We start from the raw sequence: 22983 nt of genomic DNA, 5'->3' as shown, positions 1-22983 counted from the left end.
AATTTCGTCAAAATTCAATTATTTTCATAAATAATAACATTTTTTTTTACAAAAATTCAATTATTTCCATTAATAATAAAACTCATCATAGAATTTCAATTATTTTTAATGCAATTTTAATTGAAATCCTCGAAAAATTTAATTATTCTTGAAAATTTTATTACAATTCCTCCAAAAAAAAAATAATAATTAATACCTAATTTTAATTTTTTTAATTAAATAATTAAAAAATAATTACCTTTTTTAAAGAATTTACTTAAAATTGTATTAAAAATAATTGAAATCCTGTGAAGAATTTTATTAATTTATAAAAGTAATTGACTTCTTGCAATGAATTTTTTCAAATTTTTTTTTTTAAATAATTGAAATAATGTAAAGAATCTTATTATTTATGAAAATAATTGAATTCCTGCAACGAATTTCATCAATTTTTTTTTTAAAATAATTGATTTACGTGAAAAATTTTATTATTTGTAAAAAATAATTGAATTCCTGCAACGAATTTATGAAAGTAATTGAATTCTTGCGAAGAATTTTGTTAACATTTTTTTAAATAATTGAATTACTCATGAAAATAATTGAAATCTTGCCAAGAATTTTATTAAGAGTGAATCTGAATATTCTTTAGGGTCAGGAAAAAAATGAAAATTTTGTCTGGAAATCAGGGAAAAACAAAATTAATTTTTTGTGGCAACCCTGAAGGAGAAATTCACGATTAGTTACTTTGACATTCAATTTTTTTTCTATTATGCCATAAAGTCTATAAATATGTTTTTTTTGCGAGTTTAGAGGAAAAAAATGTTATTTACTATGTAAATTAATAATTGCATAATGTAACGTAAATAATAAACGTACTTCTGGATTTAGCTATAGATTGTCATCTGATATCAGAGAGAGAAAGAGAGAGAAAAAAAAGTAGGGAGACACTGTAAAAGTGACACAAGTTGAAAGAGAACTTCATTCATTAGCAAGTCAGCTATGATATTACCTTCAAAATTGAAAGTCTTACGTCTGATAAATCCGAGCAATAAATATATAGGTAAGTAGCACTAGTAAAAAAATTTTTCTTTCATATTTCTTTTCCTTTAATACAAAAAACAATTTTTCTCTCGATTTTTCAAAATTAAAAATTCACTATCCGAGTGAATTTTTTGAAATTCACTTTGGCACAATGTTAATTTTAGTTACACTCATGTCAATTTTACGCATTTAAATTAATCTGTAATTAATGATAATGAATTCAAGGATTTTTAATGAGAATTAATTTCAAGGTTCAATTGTGAATGAAAAAATGACGAGTATTCACTCGAGCGAGAATGCAGAAATTCATGAGATGCCAATGAATGTATTGATTAGACCATTTCCACCGGAAGTTAATGAGGAAAAGGTGAAGAGTTTGATGAAAACTTTACAGGATCCTGAGACTGAATCGTTGGTACCTCCTGTTGATGTTCTCTGGATTACAGGAAGAGAAGGTAAAAGAAAAATTTAATTACTAGAAATCAAATTATTCAAATATTTTCTAAATTCTAAAAAATAATTCACAAATAACTTCTTACTGTGAAAAATAACAGAAATAAAAAATAATTTATTTCTAGCCTCGTATATGAAGAGGAATATATATAATAATTAAAAATAATATTAATAAATTATATATAACAAAATACAATATAAATAATTATCCTCTAAACAAAAAATAACATAAATAATAATAATGACAATAATTTTATAAGTTAAATAATTTTAAACTAAATTTCTCAGGCGGCGATTATTATTATTCATTTGGAGGTTGCCATCGTTATACAGCTCATCAAAAACTTGGCAAACCAACAATACGAGCAAAACTAATAAAATCGACAGTTACAGATTTACGAAGTTATCTTGGTAATTCAACACCCGATCTCAAATAAAATTCTAATCTTTTTGAAAATCGTATTTACGCAATTACAAATAAAAATTATTCATGTAACTTTTGTATATTCCTGTTGGAAAAAAACAATATTAGTACAGAATTAAAAAAAAACTATTTATTAAAAAAAACTTAACTTCATTTTCACATTTTGCTTAAAACATTTATTTGTATATTTACTTACATGCCTAAAGTTAAAAACATTTATACAAAGAATTTCACAATACTGTGACACACCTAGTGAAACTTATAAATTAAAAAAAAAAATTTGTGTTCAAATAGAAATCAAATATTCTATTATAATTACTTATCAATTAATCTGTTCTCAATTTAATGAAATTGAATTTATCTTGTATTACATTATGCAATATATTTATATATTTATATATATTATGACAATCTAAATCCTGCTAAAAAATATCAATTAAAAATACTCGTGAACAAAAATCTTAAATGGTATACAAATTGCACTCTTTATCAAATTATAATAAATTCGAAATCGTAATTTTAGTCTTTTTTTTACAATTTTCCTTTTTTATTGCATCGAACGTTGGCTTAAATCTTTTTCGAATTATGTAAAGATTTCTTTTTCGTAAAAATTGCATTAAAAAATGTAAATAATAGATTTAAAAAAATTTTTCTCTAAAAGAACTAAAAATATCCAAATATACTAATTTTTTTTCAGTCACTGCCCTCAAAGGACAAAAATTCCATACTTTAATTCTATTGTCAATGTACAATATATTATATCTCTTTAGGCTCTTTTCTATTCTTTTCTATTCTTTTTTTTACTTCCTATTAACTTTTCTTCTACACAGCCTGAATTTCAGTTTTGACAGTAAAAAACAAAAAAAAAAAAAAGAGAGAGAGATTTACTTTGTAAATTTTCGAGACCTACCTTTTTTTGGTCAAAATTTTCCTCATTTGATTTTCTATAAATATTATTTGGAGCCAATTTTGTTTCATTTAAAATTATTCTCGTCGATGTCAGTCTTTTTTATTAAGTGAGAACTTTCCTTTTGTAGTTTCTTGACAATCTCTGTGTTATTTTTCAAAAAATATGGTCTATAATTTTCGCTATTCTTTTGCGGTGGATTACTTGGTTTTTGCGCAGCTCGCAAATAATCGGGAATCACATTATTTTCGAGATTGAGAAATTCCACGTTTGCCACTTCACAGTCGATTTGCATCATTGTGACATTATTTGGATCCGTTGAAAATGTGTCTGAAAATAAAATAATTTTCTTTAAAATAATCAAAAATTAAATGACAAATGTAATTATTTATATTTTCTATATTAAAAAAAAAAAATAAGTAAATTAAAATTGCCTACCATTGAGTGGAAGAGTGGGAAAAATAAGTGTCATTTTCGGTCTCAGGGTATTATTTTGTCTTGATGCTGGCAATAGTAAATGCTCTCGACTAAACCAAACAACGTAGTGCGTATCGTGTTTTGTTTTCAACGCATCAAAAAGTGCCGAGTGTTCCTTGAAATTCGGTGAGAAAACTTCGAGAGCATTATCATTTTGCCAAGGAATATTATTCGAATTCGCCTCGACTTTCTTCTCCCTTGTGATTTTTAATTTACGATATATTTTCTTTTTCGGCGCCGTCGTCGATGTCGATGCGAGGGAAATTTTACTCAATGAAGAATTGTCCTCCCATTTTGTTATTGGCGATTTCTTCCAACTACCATCGTTGCTCTTATCGCCAAAAAATCGCCGTATCTCATAATCTAAACGCTTCGATTCGGTGTCATTTATTGACATTGGACACATTGATTGATTTATTGATGTGGCGTTAAAATTTTTTCTCGACGAATTTCTCTCCTCTGAGTCTAACTCGGTCCAAAGTAAACTCCTACTGTGTCGCACATTTGGCAGGGGCATGTGTGGTGACATTCTCTCCAAGTCGGATTTACTTTGAAAAACGCTGAAAAATTTTGTTTTTTGTAGATCAAACGGAAAAATTTTCATTTTCATTTCTTAAGGTAATATATAAAGTTTTTAATTATTTAGTTTTTAGTAACTTACCCAAAATTGCTAAAGTTTAAGGTTATCATACAAAAAACTGCTAAAAGCATTACTGTATTCTTTTTGTTTCCGTTAAGATTCATGGTTCTTAATTTACTCCTGCCTCCGCTTCCTTCCTCCGACTCGCATAATCTTTGCCTTAACGCCGTATTTTCCTGGAAACATTTATTTTCAATCAATAATTCATTATTTCAATTAATAATTCAACATTTCAATCAATAATTAATAACAATTAAATGAAAAATATAAAATAAAACAAATAATATTAAGTAAAACTAGAAAATAATAATTTTTTTTCAGAAATAATTAAGAAAATTAATAAATTTCAAAAAAGTAAAACTATTAAAATACTAACAGCGTGTAACTGACGATTGAGTTCTTGTAGATCGCTAATCTGATTCTCGAGAGCAGTGACATATTCCTTCTTCTTTTTCCTCGACAGACAAGCAGACTCGCGATTCTTAATCATTCTTTGCTGTCTCTTCAATGCCTTTATTTCACTCTCTTGTCTGCCGGAGATGTTGAAAAAATCAGAGGTTTCATTTTTAATGACAATTGGCTGACACGTTGAATTCACAATTGGCGTGCATACTGTCGATTCTTTTGTCATGACAATTGGTTTGACATTTTGTATTTGTACTTTTGGAATTGAATTGAGAATTTTCACTTGATTCGTTGGAGTGAATGCAGTGCCTTTTTCAAGATTCACCTGCTGCGATGGTAGAATATTCAATTGATTTTGAATTTTCACCGTTTTACTTGTTGGCAATGCTTGAATTTTCAATTGTGGCGTTCCATTTTGTTTGACTTTTTGCGAAAGAGCGGCAAAATCTTGAGCACTGAGAATTATTGTTTTACGCGGTTGTTCTGAAAAAGAAAATTTAAACTCTTATTTAATTTCTTTATTTTAAATAAAATTTCATTTAAATATTTTAGTTAAATTAAATATAATTATTGGATTTTTTTGGCCTTGGTTTTTTTAAAAATAGTTCTTACCTCCTTCAGTTTTTATTTTGTTGACTTTCGGTTGAATGCAAATTCTCTTTGCACTGCTTCCTTTTGATAGAATGAATTTTGTTGTTTTTGTTTCGTCCGATTTCATGGGAATGAATTTTATTTGTTGTAGAATTGATGTGTTAATTAGTGTTGGCGGAGAAGTTGGTTCACTTTGTGGCGGAGATATTGGCGGTGTTTCGAACATGAACTAGAATAAAAATATGATTTTAATAAAAAAAAATTTTTTTCCAATTATTTTAATAAAATTCTTAGAAACATTTCAAAAATATTGTAATAATATTCTTTGAAACAATTTAATTTTTTGCAAAAATACCTTTCCATCGTTGGATGAATTTGATGAAGCGTCATTGTGCCACTCGTGTACACTACTATCTGAATGACTAGGACTAGGTGAAGGTGGCAGTTGAGATCTTGGACTTCTCGGCTCCAATTTAATTTCGTTTTCAATTTTCACATTCTCCGTGATACCGTCCATTAAATCCGTTTCCACCGAAACGCCATCCAATTCTGAATATTTTGAAAATTATTACAATTATTATAATTATCAAGTAATAGAAATTAATATTTATTTTTTGCTCCTTTTAATTAAAATTTTGTTTCTATATAAATAAAAAAATTACCATTGGAACAAATATTCTGGAAAATATCGAGATCCATAGGCATAAGATTCATGTCAATATCCTCGGAATTACACGAAGGCGATTCCACGGCATTTTTAATAATATCATCTGGACTTTCATCACAACCAAGAGATCCCTCTCCACCCAAAAGTTGAGGAATCTCCAACTCCGAACTGAGAGCTTCAAGAAGATCATCTGCTGGGAATCCTTCATCTGTAAAAAAAAGAAAGTATTTTAAAAATTTTGTTTTCGAAAAAAAGTATGTTTTGAGGAAAAATTCAATTTTTTTCATTATTTTAGAACAATTTGTTTTTAATTTATTTTCTTTCAATTATTTTTTAAAAAAATTTATTTTCTCGCTTATGGGAAAATTATTATCTACTAACTAAAATGTTTTCTATACTCATCAACACTTTTTTGTCAAGGTCTGTCTAAAATTTTAGCAAACAATGTTTCACATATCTCGCCATGAAAGAAGAGAGTAATAATTTTATGTCAATGAACTTTGTAGAAGCCGGTCTCTCTCTCTCTCTCTCTTGTATGTATACATCGTCAGAAAGTGAATTCGAGTATTTTACTACGAATCAATGCCGGCCGGCTCATTAAAATTTCTAATAATTGTTTCCATATATTCAAATTGTAAATAATTCCACGAATTTGAATTTGAAAAAAATATCACAATTTGCAAACAAAATTACAATATGTAGGTACGAAAAAATTTTTTTTTGTTAAAACAATAAGAAAATAATACAAGAAAAAATTATAAATAATACAAAAATAATTTTACTCGATTAATATTATCCATTACGATTTAATTCGGAATCAGGATTGCATAATTAAAAAAAAAGTATTTTTATCAAAAGAAGAAAATATTAAAATGTCTTATCAAATCCATTTGGTGCACTTGTGTCGAATAAAAAATTATTATACAAACATTAGAGTCACCATTAAAATGTCAATAAAATGTGACCTGTTTTTTTTTCTCATATTCTCACATCTAGAGTTATACATATTTTAATATTATTTACTTTCTCTACAATTACCTGTCACCTACATTGTCTTATATTTATTTTATTTTCCATTACGTCTAATGTGCTCTATCAATGATACTTTTATTTTTTTATAAACAATTTCTTTTACGAAAATTAATCAATTTAAAATCAATTAGTGAAGAAAAAGTTTTTTTCTAAACGTTTGTCAACTTCACATCGTTTCTAATCAATTAAGAAGATTGATAATTAATTATTAAGAAGAAATTAATAAAATGATAATAATAATAATAACAATAATATATAAAAAAATAATGTAATAAAAAAAAGAATAATATATAAAAATAATAATATTAAATAAATATTAATTTTGAAAATAATTGAATTTTTGGGAAGAATTTTATTATTTATAAAGATAAGTGAATTTTTGGAAAAGTTTTTTTTATTTATGAAAATAATTGAATTTTTGTAAATTATATTGAAATTTTTTAAAATTCAAAATTATATTTAATTTTTACAAAGAATTTTATTATTTATAAAAATAATTGAATTGTTTCAAAGAATTTATTAAAAAGTTGTAAAAATAACTCAATTCCTATGAGAAGAATTTTATTATTTATGAAAATAATGGAATTTTCTCACAGAATTGTATTAAAAGGTTTGAAAATAATTGAACTTCTGAGAAGAATTTTATTATTTATAAAGATAATTGAATTTTTGGAAAAATTTTTTTTAGTTATGGAAATAATTGAATCCCTGTAAAAATTATATTATTTATGAAAATAATTGAATGATTGCGAAGAAATTTATAAAAAAAAATTGTAAATAATTGAATGCCTGTGAAATTTTTATTATTTTGTGAAAATAATTAATAGTTTGCGTAGAATTGTATTAATTTTTTAAAAATAATTGAAATTTTGCCAAGAATTTTATTAAAAATTTTTGAAAATAATTCGGAGTAGAATTTAATTTACGGATCATGTTCGTGCCCTGTAATAATAATAATAATTTTTAAAAAATAATAATAATAGAAAAATAAAGTATTTTCGTAAACTATGTACATATTTCGTTTTCCTCACTGAATTCAAATTTTCGAAAAACTTAGTCCCTTTGACGCCCATTTTGGAGATAAGATAAAATTATTATTATCAACGAACATCTGTCTTTCTAATTATTAAAGTTCGATTGAAATGGGATTTCGAGACTCTCATTCAATTTAATAAATTAATTCACTGTAAAATTAACGCAGTCTAGTTTTGGTAAAATTAATTTGTCAACATTAATTAATTTTTTCCTTTTTCATGATTTTTTCTCCAAATAATAATATTGAATTATTTAAGAATTTAAAAAAATTTGAAATTTAAAAATTTTATTCAAAGTAATGATGCGAGAAACTAGTTTATACTTATCGTAGTTTTAAATTTATCTAGGAAAACCAAGTTTGTAGTGTCACTTGTAAAGGCGATAGACGCAGAAAAAAAATGTTTTATTTCAATTTCAACTATAAATCATATTTTTTTTCAGTAAAATTATTTTTATTCGAATTTTAAAAATAAAAAAATATTGTCTTATAAAACTATTTTTACATTTACTAAACATTTACTAAACTAAAATTTATATTTCACAAAAAAAAGAAGGGAGAAAATTTTAATAAATTATAATTTTGTTATAATTTTGTTTTTGTTAGTAAAAAAATATAGGTATGTAATAAAAATTTATAGAAAAATTTCTTTTGATAATAAAATAAAAAAATATTTTACTACCTAAAATTATTCTATTATAAATAAAAATATATTACTAACTGAAAAATCATTCTATTATGAATAAAAATATATTATTAATTAAAATATTATAATAATTAAATATAAATTTAAAATAAAAAATAATTGAAATATTACAAAAAATCGCATCTCTATTAATTAAAATTATTTTAGTAAATAAAAGTATATTAACTAAAATTATTTAATTAAATAAAAATATTTCATAAAGTAAAATATAAATAAAATATTAATAAAAAAACAAATTATAAACAATAACATAAAAATAATAAATAAAAATGATTGTGAATTGGAAAAATGGGAATTCAAACAAGAAATGGAAATTAATGAAAATTTACCTATAAGATAATTACTGTCCTCGAAATCCATCATGTCAAGTATACAATGCTCGGACATATTCATCATATTGTTATCCACTTTTAATTTGAAAGAAAAAACGAAAAAAAGATCTGACTAAATTCACTCATATTTTTTTTTCTTTTATTTAAAACTAAATCACGTGTCACGAGAAAAATTCACCTCATGTTCATAGAATTTCCAAAATGTTAATAACACTTCGAAAATAGACTAGAAATACCACCACACTTGCCTCTAATATAACAACACATTTCATTATTATTGAAAATAAGTTTCATAAGTTTAATGTAAATTCAATAATGTAAATTACATTGCACCTGTGTCCACACAAGAGGACCCTAAAACGTTCACACTTTTCAGATGAAATTCACTTTTTATCACGAATTCCATAATTTATAAGTTTACACAAAATTAGACAATTATAATTTTTTATTAACTTTATTATTGTTCATTTTTATTATTTTTATTATTATTCATTATTATTTATTTTTATTTATATTATTAAAATGCTTTTACTGTTTTAATTAATTAATTTCTGAATATTGACGAATTTTTTATTTTTTGAAGGAAGGGGATTTTTTTTAGAAATAAAGATCAAAATTTTTCTCGTGGAAAGTAGGTTTCTTTTTATTAAAAAAACAAAACAAAACAAAATGTTAAAAACATAAAAGCGTGACCGAATATTTCCTGTTTCCGTCAAAAGAAAAAATACAGTGATTTTTATTTAATATCTCAATTTCTCAATTCTTCCAAATATACTGAATCGAACGATAAATTAAGGGATGAGAGAATTTTTTTTATTATACGGGAAATAGGGGACAATACAAAAATCAATTTTTGAGTCACACTTTTGTGTAATATTATTGAGAGAATGAATTTCACCGGTAAAGAAATGTGTTTGAAGGCAACGACATCGCAACAAGTCGTCAAAAAGTGAGAGGGGGTTTCAAACTGACAGTTTAAACTGTAAAAAAGTCTACAGTTTATTCCTGCAAAGACATCCCTATAAACTATAGTTTATTTCTGGGTCTAATTCTTTAGATCCTTTACTGAAAACCGGATTTTTTTCTATCCTCATAATACTATTGTATAACAACTTATAATATATGTATTGTAATAGGGAAAAAAATAATAGCAAAATATTCACCGAAAAAAAAGTCTTATCACATTTTATGTGATTGCGTAAGTAATAGGAAATGTAATCTTTAAAAGTTTACATTGTCACAGGAACTGTTTTTTGATAAATTTTTACATCAATAAAAAAATGAAAAGGTCATGAAAAGGTAATTTGTTTGTTTTGCAATAGGCACGAAAAAATGAAGGCAAACGATTAAAAGAAGATTTTTTTTTACAACATTCGTGAGCAAACAATAAACTTCTTGATTATTTTTAAACAAACTTTGTATTTTTCTTTCAAGCACGTAATTTAAATATTTTTAAATCAATCGATTTTGCAAATTCTAGACATTTCTTCCAAATTGACATAATTCGAAAAATTTATAATTTATAAAATAAATAAAATTAAAATTTTTACAATTTATTTTTATCACCACGAAACAATTTTAATTTATCTTCAGACTTTGATACTTCTGTGCAATTTATCAGTTAATTACTTTCTCTAATTTTTGGTAAAATAAAGAAAAAATATTAACTTTCAAAAGAATAAAAAGAAAAAAAATTTTTGTCTAAGAGAAAAAAAGTAAAAAAATAAAAGTATTAAGTTATGAAAAATAAAAAAATGTGACAAGAACTGAAAAGAAAGCATATTTTTTGCAAACTTGTATTTTTCCATATTTTGTGCCAAGGTTATTTATAACTATTTTGACGGAACGCTTTATTAATAGACATAAATGTGTGAATATCGATTTATTTGAAAGCCTATAAAACGGGGAATTTATCAAAAAAAAAAAATGCCTAATTGAAACGTAACCTATAAATGATGAAATAGAAAAAATAAAATTTGCAATATTTTATCACAATTCCAATATTATTAACAACCATATTTTGTTGAAACCACTGAGCCACGTGTTTATTGACAATGCCTTCACTCAAATAATCAAACATTAAAGATAAAAGAGCATCACGCTTCTGACATTTGTTTGATCGTAAAAATGTGTTAACATTCATCAACTCTTTTTTCGGACTAATAAACATATTTCTATATCGGCAAAACTCGTTTTTATGGGATACAAAGCAAAGTTAATTTTTTTTTATCTCCAAGACATCAAGTTATTTGCCGCAATAATAGTGAGAAAAAGGAAAAAAATAATAGAATAACTCACCTAAACCACCAAGCTCCGGAAACATCTCAAAATCCTCTTGAGTCAAACCGGTTGACTCGTAATTTTTCGTTATTAACATAACACTTGTTGTTTATTGAAATATTCACTTTGAAAACTTGAAAAAAACAGTATTTGGTTTATTGACGTTTGCAAAACAGCACTAAATAAAACAGTTAATTATGAGAAAAGCACAATTTTCTATAACAACAAATATCCACCCATCGGAAAATTATCTAAATATGTGGGTGAAACTGACAGTTGGTAGAACTGACCGCGTGGGGGCGCTTGGTCATGTTGTCCAAAAAGGCGGGATTATTCAAAATTCGTAATTCAGCATAACATTATTTTTATTATTCATTTAGGGGCCGTCCATAAATTACGTAACACGTTTTTAGTGAAATTTAGAACCCCCCCTCCCCCTATGTAACAAGTTGTAACAAAATCGTTTTACACCCCCCCCCTATCATTGTTACGTAATTTTTAAAATCATTTTTTTTACTAACATTTTTCGAAACAAATTTGTTTAGGGGCCGTCCATAAATTACGTAACACGTTTAGGGGGGAGGGAGGGTTCGAGAAAATGTTATCATATGTTATATGGGAGGGGGGGGGGGGGTCAATCATCATTGTTACGTAATATTTATAAGGAACTTAATCTCTTTATAATCGATAAATTTTTGAAAAGCTGTCCCTTGCCGCCACTTCAATATAAGTAAAAATCGAATCATTTCGCGAATCGATTCTTGGGAATAATATAAAATTTATTGTTAAAAAATCAATGTTATATTTTTGGTTGTTCAGTATGATTAATAAAATTATTCCTCTAAATGTTTTTTATATTTAACTTAATTTTGTATTGCTAATGTACGATATAAATACTAAAAATAACAGTAATAAACAAATTTGTTTCGAAAAATGTTAGTAAAAAAAATGATTTTAAAAATTACGTAACAATGATAGGGGGGGGGGGTGTAAAACGATTTTGTTACAACTTGTTACATAGGGGGAGGGGGGGTTCTAAATTTCACTAAAAACGTGTTACGTAATTTATGGACGGCCCCTTATTACTGTTATTTTTAGTATTTATATCGTACATTAGCAATACAAAATTAAGTTAAATATAAAAAACATTTAGAGGAATAATTTTATTAATCATACTGAACAACCAAAAATATAACATTGATTTTTTAACAATAAATTTTATATTATTCCCAAGAATCGATTCGCGAAATGATTCGATTTTTACTTATATTGAAGTGGCGGCAAGGGACAGCTTTTCAAAAATTTATCGATTATAAAGAGATTAAGTTCCTTATAAATATTACGTAACAATGATGATTGACCCCCCCCCCCCTCCCATATAACATATGATAACATTTTCTCGAACCCTCCCTCCCCCCTAAACGTGTTACGTAATTTATGGACGGCCCCTTAATTATTATTATTATTATTTATTTAATTATATTTATATTTAATTTATTAAAATTAAAAATTATTTTACTTCAACTATTATTTATTTAAATTTAATTATTATTATTTATGTAATTACATTTATATTTAATTTATTAAAATTAAAAATTATTTTACTTCAACTATTAGCGAATTTAAATTTTAAAGTAGTTCAAATTTTGAAAAAAAAATTGAAAACAGTAGCTTTTAGTGTCTTTATTATTAATTTATATTTAAATAAAAGATTTTTGAATTTCTCGGTTTCTATTGTTAAAAAAAAAGCAGAGTGGAAAAATTGTACAATCGAAAATGATGAAAAATATGTATTTTCATAAATAGGACAACAGTTTACAACCATTTTTTTTTTCAAACAAAAAAAAATGAATTTAAAGTACTTACAGACTTTATATATACAAAAACCAAAGTTTCTGTATTATAAACTTTTCCTAATAAACGAGTTTATAAAACAAAAACTTTTATATGTTGAAATTATTTTTCTAAATGAAGAAAAACAATTTTCGGAAATAGATGCGCGAAAAACTTATAGATAGAATTTGATGTAAAAAATATAGAGTGATAAATATTTGATAAGCAATGGGGGAAGTTATGTTTTACTGTCAACAGAATTCGTGTGTATCCTCTCGGAAATATGACCACCCAGTGATGGATCATTCGAGCATCCGCCTAGGGAGAACATTTTTGGAATATCCTGACCATAATAGACCTTTGAATTTTGCGCGAGTGACTGATATTTTTTCAATTCCAAAAATTCTTTCGATAATAGTAAATTATTTGCTTCGGCTTGTTTTTTTGTTTGATAAAATTCAGCGTCAGATTTACTTTTCTCACGTGCCAAATGCATTTCATCTTCGATTGCAGCAATTCTTTGAAGTGATTCCTTTTCCATTATTTTCTGTTCAAATTGAATTTTTGCCACTAGTGCTTCTTTCTCGGCATTTATCACTGCTTTCTTCCTATCGGTCTCGGCGTCTTTCTCGACGACCTTCTGATGTTGAGTTGAAATTAAAAGTTTTGTCTTCTCGCCTTCCCTGGAAATTGAGAATATTTTTTTAAATCGAAACAATTTTAATAGGGTTTGAACCAGTGAAAGTATTTAAAAATACGAACTTTACGGACCAAAAATTAAAAATTACGGACCAATTTACTGAAACTAATTACTTAAAACTGTAAATTAAATTTTTCGTAAATAAAACATAAAGATATCGATAACTGATCGATTTCTTCATGTTTTATAATAATTAAAGTTGAACGAGTGATAAAATCATTATCAATTTAATATTATTATTCTCCAGAATTTTTAACTAAAATTCTTCTTTAAATCGATTATTTTTCATAATTTTTGAAAAAGTTTTGTGACAATTTTCAAATCCATTTATTTACAATATTCAATTTTACGAACTTTCAATTATTTTTCAATTCTTCAATTTTTCAATTAAATAAATATTAGAAAACAAAAACTTTAAATAATATTTAAAAAATTCAATTAAACTTTTTCAAAAAAATTAATTTCAAAATTCAATTATTTTTCAAAATTCACGCTATATTGGTTTTAATATTCAATTATTATCTAAAATTTTAATTGAAATTCATTATTAAATCAATTTTTATTAGAAAATTCTACTAGAATTCAAATATTTAAATATTAATATTCAAAATTAATATTCAATTATAATCTAAAATTTTAACTGAAATCCATTTTTAAATCAATTTTTATTAGAAAATTCTACTAAAATTCAATTATTTAAATACAAAAATTAATAATTTATTGAATTATTGAATTTTTTCTTCAATTAAATTCGTTAGAAGGATTTTAATAAAATTTTTAAGAATAATTGCATTTTCGAGAAATGAGTTAAAAATTGTATTTAAAAAACTAAAATTTAAAAGAAAAATTTTTAAAATGATTTAATTCACTTGAAAAAGTTTTTCTTTTGAAAATAATTGAATTTTTTGTTTTTATAAAGATAATGAAATTTTTAAGAAGAATTGTATTAAAAATAGTTTATTAAATTTTTTTTAAATAATTGAATTATTTTGGAAAATTTTATTAAATTAGTAGATATTGAAAAATCATTGAATTGTGGAAATTTTTTGAAAGTAATTGAATTTTTGCCAAGAATTTTATTAAAATATTTGAAAATAATTGAATTTCTCCAATGATTTGTAATTTCTCTAAAATTCTCCAAATTATATCGTACAATTTACGAACTTTTCGTCCTTTTTCAATCAAATTACGGACTTTTTTGTCAAAAAAGCTGACTTTTACGGACTTTAATCGAATTCACAGTTCTTTTTGCTAGATTTACAGACCTAGTTCGATCCCTGTTTTAATAGAAAATATTAATTTAACGTGAAATTTAATTTAATAAGAAAATTTCTTCTTACATGAGTTCGTAATTTTTTCTAATTGTCTCTGGTATTTTTGGCTTTGTAACTCGAACGGCTTGAATGTGTAAACCTGGCGCAAGTTCATTTAAATCTCTTTGAAGTGCAGTTTTCAAATTCTCGTCAATTTGATCGAAGAGATCGATATAAACCTCGTGTAAAGTGTGCACTGAGCAAAATTGATTTAATTCATGGTGAACTTTATTGAAAATTAATGTTCGATCGTAGTCGGCGGTGAAATTTCGAACCATATTGTAAACTGAAAAGAATAAATAAATTTCGGTTAATTAATTAATTAATTTAACTTTTGGATTAAAAAGCCATGAGAATGGGATTTTTTTTCTTTACCAGCACCGCCGTCTAGAATATTAACAACTTCAATTCGATCGAAATAAATCATAACACCTCCACTAGTTCCGCAGGGGACATTTTTCACTTCATCCGTTTGCAAAGTTATTTGCACTGAACGAAAATACGTAAGGACGGGAATCATCATGTGAAATCCAGGATTACTGACATGGGGCAATAAAGCTCCTCCCTAAAATAAATAATTTTTTTATACTCTTTATAATTTCGAGAAGTATTTCTATTTGTCCCCTTTTTAAAAAAAAAACATTGTGAGTAAAAAATAAAACATACCCGGAAGTAAACACCAACATGTCCTTCGTCAATGCGATGCAGAGAGAAATTAAATATCACAGCCAGAAAAATTAAAATCCCAATTCCAATTACACTTTGGTCAATCATTCTTTTTCCAGTGAAAAATAAAACCTGAAAAAAAGATTTTGTCAGATCTTTTTATATTTACATAGATTATGAAAAATTAAAACGAAAATTATAGAAAAATTTAGCAAATTAGATTTATTGCCATCCATTATATATATTATTTATTTACTTAAGTAAACTTAGACTTGAAAATTTCATTTAGTTTAATAATCCTAAATTGTTATTAATTAATAATTTAAATAATGTTAAATTCTTAAAAATATTTTGTTTATTTGATTGTTTGCATCTTTTGTTTTTACAAAAGAATATTAATCATTTAATGTAAATAAATAATCAAGGTTATGTTGACCAATTGACGAAAAATGTAAAATTAAAGTACATTTACTAGTTAATTACTCAACTTTATTAGAATATTAATTTCTAAACGATCATTGTGTTTAAATTAAAAGAAATAAAATATAATTTTCAAACAATTAAAATAGATTTTTAATGAAATAGTATAAATACCAAATGGATTAATAACATACACTTGTGTAAACACCGTAAACACTTTACACTAAAGAGACTTTTGTTACCGACAGTTGATTAATTCCTGCAGAATTTCCCATAATTAAAATAAGAAAACTTTATTAGAAATTTAACGTAATTATAATATTATTCAAATATTGATAATTAATAATATTTATTTCTACCGTTGCAGGAATAAATAATTATGCAAAAAATGTTACTTCACTGTCAGTGTGAGCGCTCCTTAACTGAGTGGCGGGAAAATTTTTTAAATATGTATGCGCCAAACTCGATTCGTCCGAAGTTGTCTGCAAGTCAAACTCATAAATTGCATTTCAAGTTTTCAACGACGTTGTTGATGTTTAAAAACATAAAAATTTAATAATAAAATGAATAGAATGGTCAGTGTCATATTAGAAAGATGATAGTTATTCACTATCAATTATTCCACGAAACGTGTGTGTATATTGTTTAGAAAATAATTTGACTAATGTGCAAAAACGTGACAAAAACAACCTGAGACCTAACCTCACTTTCTTAAATCAACGAGATCAACAGGTATTTATAATTACTTTTTTCAATTTATTATACGTATTATACATAAATAATTCGTTGATTCTAATATTATTAAACATACAGCAATTATATTTCTTATTGAAAATAATATTTTCAATATTTAAATTGAAAAATTTTCTTAATATAAAAGCAATTAATCCAAATTTATATGAAACTGCACCAATATAAACACGTATGAAAGGATACTCCCTGAAAACTGAATTATTAAATTGATTAATTGATTAAATCAATTAAATTAATTAAAAAACTTTTTAATAATTATAAAAATGAAATTAAACAATTAAAATTGTTACCTGCATTAAAAATACAGATCCCAATGTATTAAACTTACAAATAGTGAAATTAAATGGCAAAAGACAAATCTGTTGATAGAAATGCTCAATCTGGTGAAATTAAATATTTCAATTAGTCATTTAGTCTACTATTAATCATAGTAATTAAAAAATCTACCTCTTCAGTTAATGAAACATTTTTTCTCATGTTTTTCATATCTGTCAGAATCTCTTTCATCTTCTCTGTCTGTAACAAATGAGCTTTGTAAATATATTTTTAAATTGTATTTTTTATAAAATTTAAAAGAAATTTTTTTTTAAATTAATAATTATAATTAAAATAATTGAAATGTTTACTGATATTCGAACCTCTTTCTTGATAACACAACATGGTATAATAATGTCTAATAATCTCATGGAAGTTATAGTAATTCTTAACACAATGAAAATGACTGCTAGATAATAATTTTTTTCATAATATAGTACCAGACCGAAAGACCATACTGTAAAACAACAAAAATTCAAAATAATATGCAGCAGTAAATGCTTTCCATAAATTTCGTTTATATTCGATGTTAAATTATAGAGTAGCAAGTGAATGTGTCTGGAAAAAAAAGGAATGAATATTTAGATTCTCTCTCTTAACAAATTTTTTTGTTTTCTAAATTTTAAAATAATTTTTCTTTACAAATGTTTTTCATTTTCAAAGTAATTTATTGAAAATCATTAAATTCTTCCAAAGAATTATATTAAAATTTTTGGAATTTTGGTTTTGAAATTATTCAAAAATTTAAATTTGAAAATAAAAAACTTCGTAATTTGCATATGTAATAAAAATAATAAACTGAATATGACGTTCCGCGCGCGTATAACATTTGCTAGTTATTAATTATTAATAAATTATTAATAATTTAAATATTAATTTTTATTTATTTTGCAGTTTACTTAATTATTTCCAAATACTGTTCATTTCTCTTTATTGACATTTCCGATATTTTTTCAGTTGCTGCAATCGAGATAAACGAACGTCTATTTACATAGTTGTCAAAAACTGATTGTTCTGAAGTTTTACTGAAGTAGTTTATCAACATAATATTTAGAATTTTTAGTTTTCTTTCAATGAACCTATAAAAGATTAGTTCACAATTATTTATAAACCAAATAATTATTTTACTTACTAAAATTGTTTTTCATTTTTTCTAATTTTAATTTTTTAATTTTTTTAATTTTCCTTATAAAGAAAACAATTTTTTTGTTTAAAATATTTACTTAAGAGTAAAGTTGAAACTTATGTCTACAGCAGTAGTCGTGTAATAGGGCCAATTAACTATAATATTACAAAAATAAAAATATTCCAGAGACCGTATTTTCGACATCCATAAATTTATATTGATGACATGAGTTGTAATAAATAAAATTAAATACACAATTATCCAATAAAGTAGCTGTTTAAAATTCTTAACGTAATTTTCCTTAAAGGATAAACATTTGAAAGTCTCATTCAGCGCTTCCATATTTTCAGTCAGTAGATTCATTCTCTGTTAATTAAGATTTATGATTTTAAAAATTTTAACAATCAACAATTTTTTTTTACAGAAAAAAATTTATTTTTTTTTTTTTTTTTTGAAACAAAATATATTAGCAAAAAAAAATATTATCTTACTTACCTTACGATTGAACCAACCGTAAAGAATTGCAAAAATAGCAATAAATGCTTCAAGAAGAAACATGATTTGACGTAATAAAAACAATGATTTACCTGTACCATGGCATTTTAAAATGAAATAGAAAGACGATTGTACAGAATAAATAATTGCAATTATTATTACAGCGAAGAGAAATAATTTATTTCTCCTATTGCCAACTGGATAATCGTTTAAACCTAAACCAGTTAGCCAATTTAGTGCCAAAAGGGGATAAGCTGTTTCGCGAATATTTTTTGGACGCCACTTCATAATTTTCAAAAAAAATTTCAAAAGAAAAAATGGAATTAAAAGGAATTGAAAGAAATTATTTGGAAATAATTTCTAATGATACGCTAACGTCGTCTTTTATTGGTACAATGAAAGGATATTAATTCTTTTTTGCAATTTACAACAAAAAAAAGTTCCAGTTCATCAATATATGTTTATTATCAACAATTATCTTTCGAGTGGATCTGGAAAATTGCAATTATACTGCTTGTATGTGATAATTGCTTTTTGCAATTATTCTTCTAAATTATTCAGACTGATATTAAATCGATTTTTTAACATTATGAATTCTTAGTGTGAAAAACACTGCTTTCACTTATTATGCAAATTATATATAATTTTTTATCTTCAAATATAAATTTAATTTAAATTTAATTTATTTAATAAAATTTAAATAGAATTCAAACAAATTTAGTTCGTTTTAGCGAAATTTTTATGAAACTTGGTATTTAAGAAAATTATTTAAAAATTAATAAATAAAATAAGTAAAATTTGAAAAACTTGGAATTTAAAAGCTGATCAAGATTTTGTAGAATATTCAAAACACCAAAACAAAAAAGTAATAAATACAGAAAGTGATCGAGTGAAAAAAAAGAATACGCAACATTAAAAAAAACTTTTAAAAAGTAAGTAAAAAATTTGTTGGTTAAATAAATAATAATCTAAACAAGGAAAATAAAATTTAATAAAAATATTGAGACTAATAACAGAATTCACGTAACTAAAATTAATTACTTCAAATTCGCGTTGCGCTTGTTGAATGTTTGAAATGCCAATCAAAACTTCCATTTTTCATTAAAACTTTGACAGCTATTGTTTACGTTTAATTATAAATATTGTTTCACTCGCATTTCTCGTGAATAATCTGCTCACATAACCAGAAAAATATCTCTTTGACATGTGATTGGAATTTCAATTTAGAATTAAAAATTTATCCCCTAACTCAATTTACAAATTTATTTATAGAATTTTTATCAAAATAAAAAAAAGAAACAAATTCGATGGAGGCGAATGATTTTGCAAAATGTAATCGAAAACAATTTGAACTAATTATTTTTATAATTTATTTCTATTAGAATTCTTTACAATATATTTATTAAATTTTGTTGTTTAAATTTAGTAATTTTATTTCACTATTTTTATAGTTTAAATTCGATAATTTTATTTTACTATTTTTATTGAAAATTGTAATTTTATTATAATTTATTATTTAATTTAGTTTATTATTTTATTAATTATATTATTTAATTTATTATTATTCATAGTTTTAAATTTCTTCCAGTGGATACGAGTGAATTATTGAGAGAGCATCAGGAGAAGGTTGTCGATCTGGAGAAACAATTAGAAGTCGAAAAGAAGAAATTACTCGAAGCTGAGGAAGAAATGTGTCATTTGAAAGAACAAGTAATTCGTAAGAATAAGTAAAATTTATTCGTTTTGGAAAATAATTGAAGGAATTTTTTTCTATTACAGTTGTTAGAGCACAGTAAATTTAGTATAAGTTTAGGAGCAGTTTTGGGCAATCTTTTATGGCACGCTTCAAAAATACCGGATGTAACAGAAGTATGGATTTCAAAGGTAATTTCCGATTCTTCTATTTTTTTTTTGTAAACTTTGCATGAGAATTTAATTTATTTTTTATAAATAGAAATTTGTGTATCAATTCTAAATAAATAATTAGAAATTTGTATATAAATTACAAATAAATATAAGCAGAAATTTGTGTATAAATTACAAATAAATAAGTAGAAATTTGTGTATAAATTACAAATAGATAATTAGAAATTTGTGTATAAATTACAAATAAATAATTAGAAATTTTAAAAATTAGTAAAATTGGAAACTTTAGTTTTTTCTAATTATTTTCTAATTTTTATATTTAATTATTTATTTTGTATTTCTCAGGGAACGACAAAATTTCAATTGTCTTTAGAAATAATTAAATTCTTCTCGGACCTCTTGATTTTTCTGCTTATTAATTTATTTATTTTCAATTTAAATTTACATATTTGCTAATTTTTGCCACAAAAAAAATTGATTAGAAGCGAATAATTTTAATTATGTATTGTTGGTTAATTTTTAGCCGTATATAAAACTGGATGAATTTTTCGGAGCGGTGAATGGCACTTTCTTCTCATTTATAAAGACCTATGGGGAAACTGAACTTCCAATTAATAGTGATGAGTGTCAATTTGTAATGAGTCTTTTGGGAGTCACTGCAAATCTCACTGTGAGTGGAAAGGAATTTATTGTGACAAGAGCCACTGGAAAGGAACTCATCAAGAATCTTGTTGAATACTTCGCCTATTTACAATTAGCAACTCCACGACATGCTTTATGGAGGTGTAAAAAGTAATTTTTTTTGGATAAATTATAATATATCACAGAAATATTATTAAATTAATTTCGAGAATTTTATTCTTAAATTTGTTAATATTAACAATTGGAAGTAAATTCGAAATTAATATTACTCACAATAAGAAATAAATTCGAAATCAATATTATTCCAATGAGAAGGAAATTCTAAATTAATATTAGTTCCAATGGGCAAAAGATTCGAAATTAATATTAATTGATCAAGAGACAGTTCTAAAAAAATAATTAAAAGTCAAAATTAAACAATTTAGCGCATTGAAAAAAGAACAATGGAGTATATTTTAAATTCTCAACTATGAATTTTTGCCTTTTGACCTATAAAAGACAATTTCCTTTCTCGTATATATTTGTCATATTTGAAAAAAAATATTTTCAAGACAAAAAACAGTTGACAGAAGATAATATCTTTTTTCCAATATTTTCTCACAAAGGAATTTATATATATTTCTAAATATAAATTATTACCTCATAGACGATTGAAAATGCGGTAATAATTTATTCAACAATTTTCCTTTTTCTAAATTCTTACATAACGTTTTTCTAATAATATCTAAAATTTAAGAAATTCCATCAACTCAAAATAATTCTTCTGCGAAGAATTTTATTAAAATTTTTGAAAATAATTAAATTTATATGAGTTTTACTAATTAAGAAAATATTGAATTTCGGAGAAGAGTTTTCTTATTTATGAAAATAATTGAAATTCCTTTGAAAAATTCAATTATTTATGAAAATAATTGAATTTTGGAGAAAGAATTTTATTGAAATGTTTTAATTATGAAATAAAATGAATTTATGAAATATTTCTAAATTACTATTAAATTAATAAAAAATGAATTCTTTTTCCAGGATAATCCTATGCATTTTGTACAACATCAGTCTCAACGTAATTGGAGTTGAATTGTTACTTGATTTTCAAGTGGCAGATAAAGTTTTACGTGAATGCTTTAAGGAATCAACGCCGGACGATATAAATCTATATTGTCTCTATATTCTCGATTCATTAACATGCAATTTAAAGAATCCGAAATATTTCCAAGAAATACTTGCATCAATTCCATTGGAAAAAATCGAAAAAATCGCTACAGCCGAAGATTATCAAATGATTACGATAATAAAGAAAATTAAGAAAAATTTAAAAGCAACACAAAATCTTTTGAATGCAAAATCTTGATCAGCCACATCAAAATAAATTTTATATGCATATTAATAAATTACAATACCGCAAGTTTCATAAAAAAAAGAAATTGTCAATTATTGTACGATATAATTTGGTGAATTTTAGAGAAATTACAAATGATTGCAGAAATTAAATTATTTTCTTTAATTATCTTTAAAAAATTATTAAAATTTTTGAAAATAAATTCATTTATAGGAAGAATTTTATTATTTATAAAGATAATTGAATTTTTGAAAAGAATTTAATTGAAATTTTTTAAAATAATTTAGATTTTGCCAACAATTTTATTATTTATGAAAATAATTGAATTTTGTTAAAGAATTTTATTATTTATGAAAATAATTGAATTTTGGAAAAGAATTTTATTGAAATGTTTTAATAGAATTCCTGAGAAGAGTTTTTTTATTTATAAAAAAAATTTTATTTTCTCGAAGAATTGGTTAAAAATTTTTGAAAATAATTGAATTTATATGATAAGTTTTATTATTTAAAAAAATAATTAAATTTTTGCCATGAGTTTTTCTACTTATGAA

General features: G+C 24.2%; 4 protein-coding genes across 8 annotated transcripts; 2 read left to right on the top strand and 2 right to left on the bottom strand.

Moving 5' to 3' along the window:
- The first annotated feature begins 897 nt into the window (after positions 1-897).
- LOC122506920 (sulfiredoxin-1) lies at positions 898-2050 on the top strand. The gene is made up of 3 exons (XM_043619350.1): positions 898-1039; positions 1272-1475; positions 1762-2050. Exons 1-3 carry the CDS (start codon positions 979-981, stop codon positions 1908-1910), a joined length of 414 nt encoding a protein of 137 aa, XP_043475285.1. The 5' UTR covers positions 898-978; the 3' UTR covers positions 1911-2050.
- Positions 2051-2594: 544 nt separating this feature from the next.
- On the bottom strand, positions 2595-11230 carry LOC122506913 (cyclic AMP-dependent transcription factor ATF-6 alpha). Of its 2 annotated transcripts, none has more exons than XM_043619339.1 (8): positions 10986-11230; positions 5580-5792; positions 5273-5466; positions 4939-5146; positions 4298-4809; positions 3943-4097; positions 3243-3841; positions 2595-3134 (listed from the first exon to the last, which is right to left on the bottom strand). In XM_043619339.1, the coding sequence occupies exons 1-8, from the start codon at positions 11062-11064 to the stop codon at positions 2872-2874; spliced, it is 2223 nt and encodes a 740-aa protein (XP_043475274.1). In that variant the 5' UTR covers positions 11065-11230; the 3' UTR covers positions 2595-2871. The 2 variants fall into 2 exon arrangements, with proteins under 2 accessions (XP_043475274.1, XP_043475275.1); XM_043619340.1 differs by lacking the exon at positions 10986-11230 and adding an exon at positions 8685-9152.
- Positions 11231-12742: 1512 nt separating this feature from the next.
- Positions 12743-16173, bottom strand: LOC122506915 (erlin-1-like). Of its 3 annotated transcripts, none has more exons than XM_043619344.1 (5): positions 16094-16173; positions 15480-15611; positions 15189-15378; positions 14841-15099; positions 12743-13483 (listed from the first exon to the last, which is right to left on the bottom strand). In XM_043619344.1, exons 2-5 carry the CDS (start codon positions 15585-15587, stop codon positions 13039-13041), a joined length of 1002 nt encoding a protein of 333 aa, XP_043475279.1. In that variant the 5' UTR covers positions 15588-15611; positions 16094-16173; the 3' UTR covers positions 12743-13038. The 3 variants fall into 3 exon arrangements, with proteins under 3 accessions (XP_043475279.1, XP_043475278.1, XP_043475280.1); XM_043619343.1 differs by having other exon boundaries at positions 16074-16171; XM_043619345.1 differs by lacking the exon at positions 16094-16173 and adding an exon at positions 15968-15986.
- Positions 16174-16325: 152 nt separating this feature from the next.
- On the top strand, positions 16326-22524 carry LOC122506919. Of its 2 annotated transcripts, none has more exons than XM_043619349.1 (5): positions 16326-16631; positions 20177-20298; positions 20368-20472; positions 20978-21246; positions 22120-22524. In XM_043619349.1, exons 2-5 carry the CDS (start codon positions 20278-20280, stop codon positions 22442-22444), a joined length of 720 nt encoding a protein of 239 aa, XP_043475284.1. In that variant the 5' UTR covers positions 16326-16631; positions 20177-20277; the 3' UTR covers positions 22445-22524. The 2 variants fall into 2 exon arrangements, with proteins under 2 accessions (XP_043475284.1, XP_043475283.1); XM_043619348.1 differs by lacking the exon at positions 16326-16631 and adding an exon at positions 19305-19520.
- The last annotated feature ends 459 nt before the right edge of the window (positions 22525-22983 follow it).

This window comes from Leptopilina heterotoma, unplaced genomic scaffold (genome assembly GCF_015476425.1).
Source record: "Leptopilina heterotoma isolate Lh14 unplaced genomic scaffold, ASM1547642v1 Lhet_44, whole genome shotgun sequence".
NCBI lineage: Eukaryota > Metazoa > Arthropoda > Insecta > Hymenoptera > Figitidae > Leptopilina > Leptopilina heterotoma.
The sequence above is the reverse complement of the archived record's forward strand: the minus strand, read 5'-3'. Positions and strand labels throughout refer to the sequence as shown.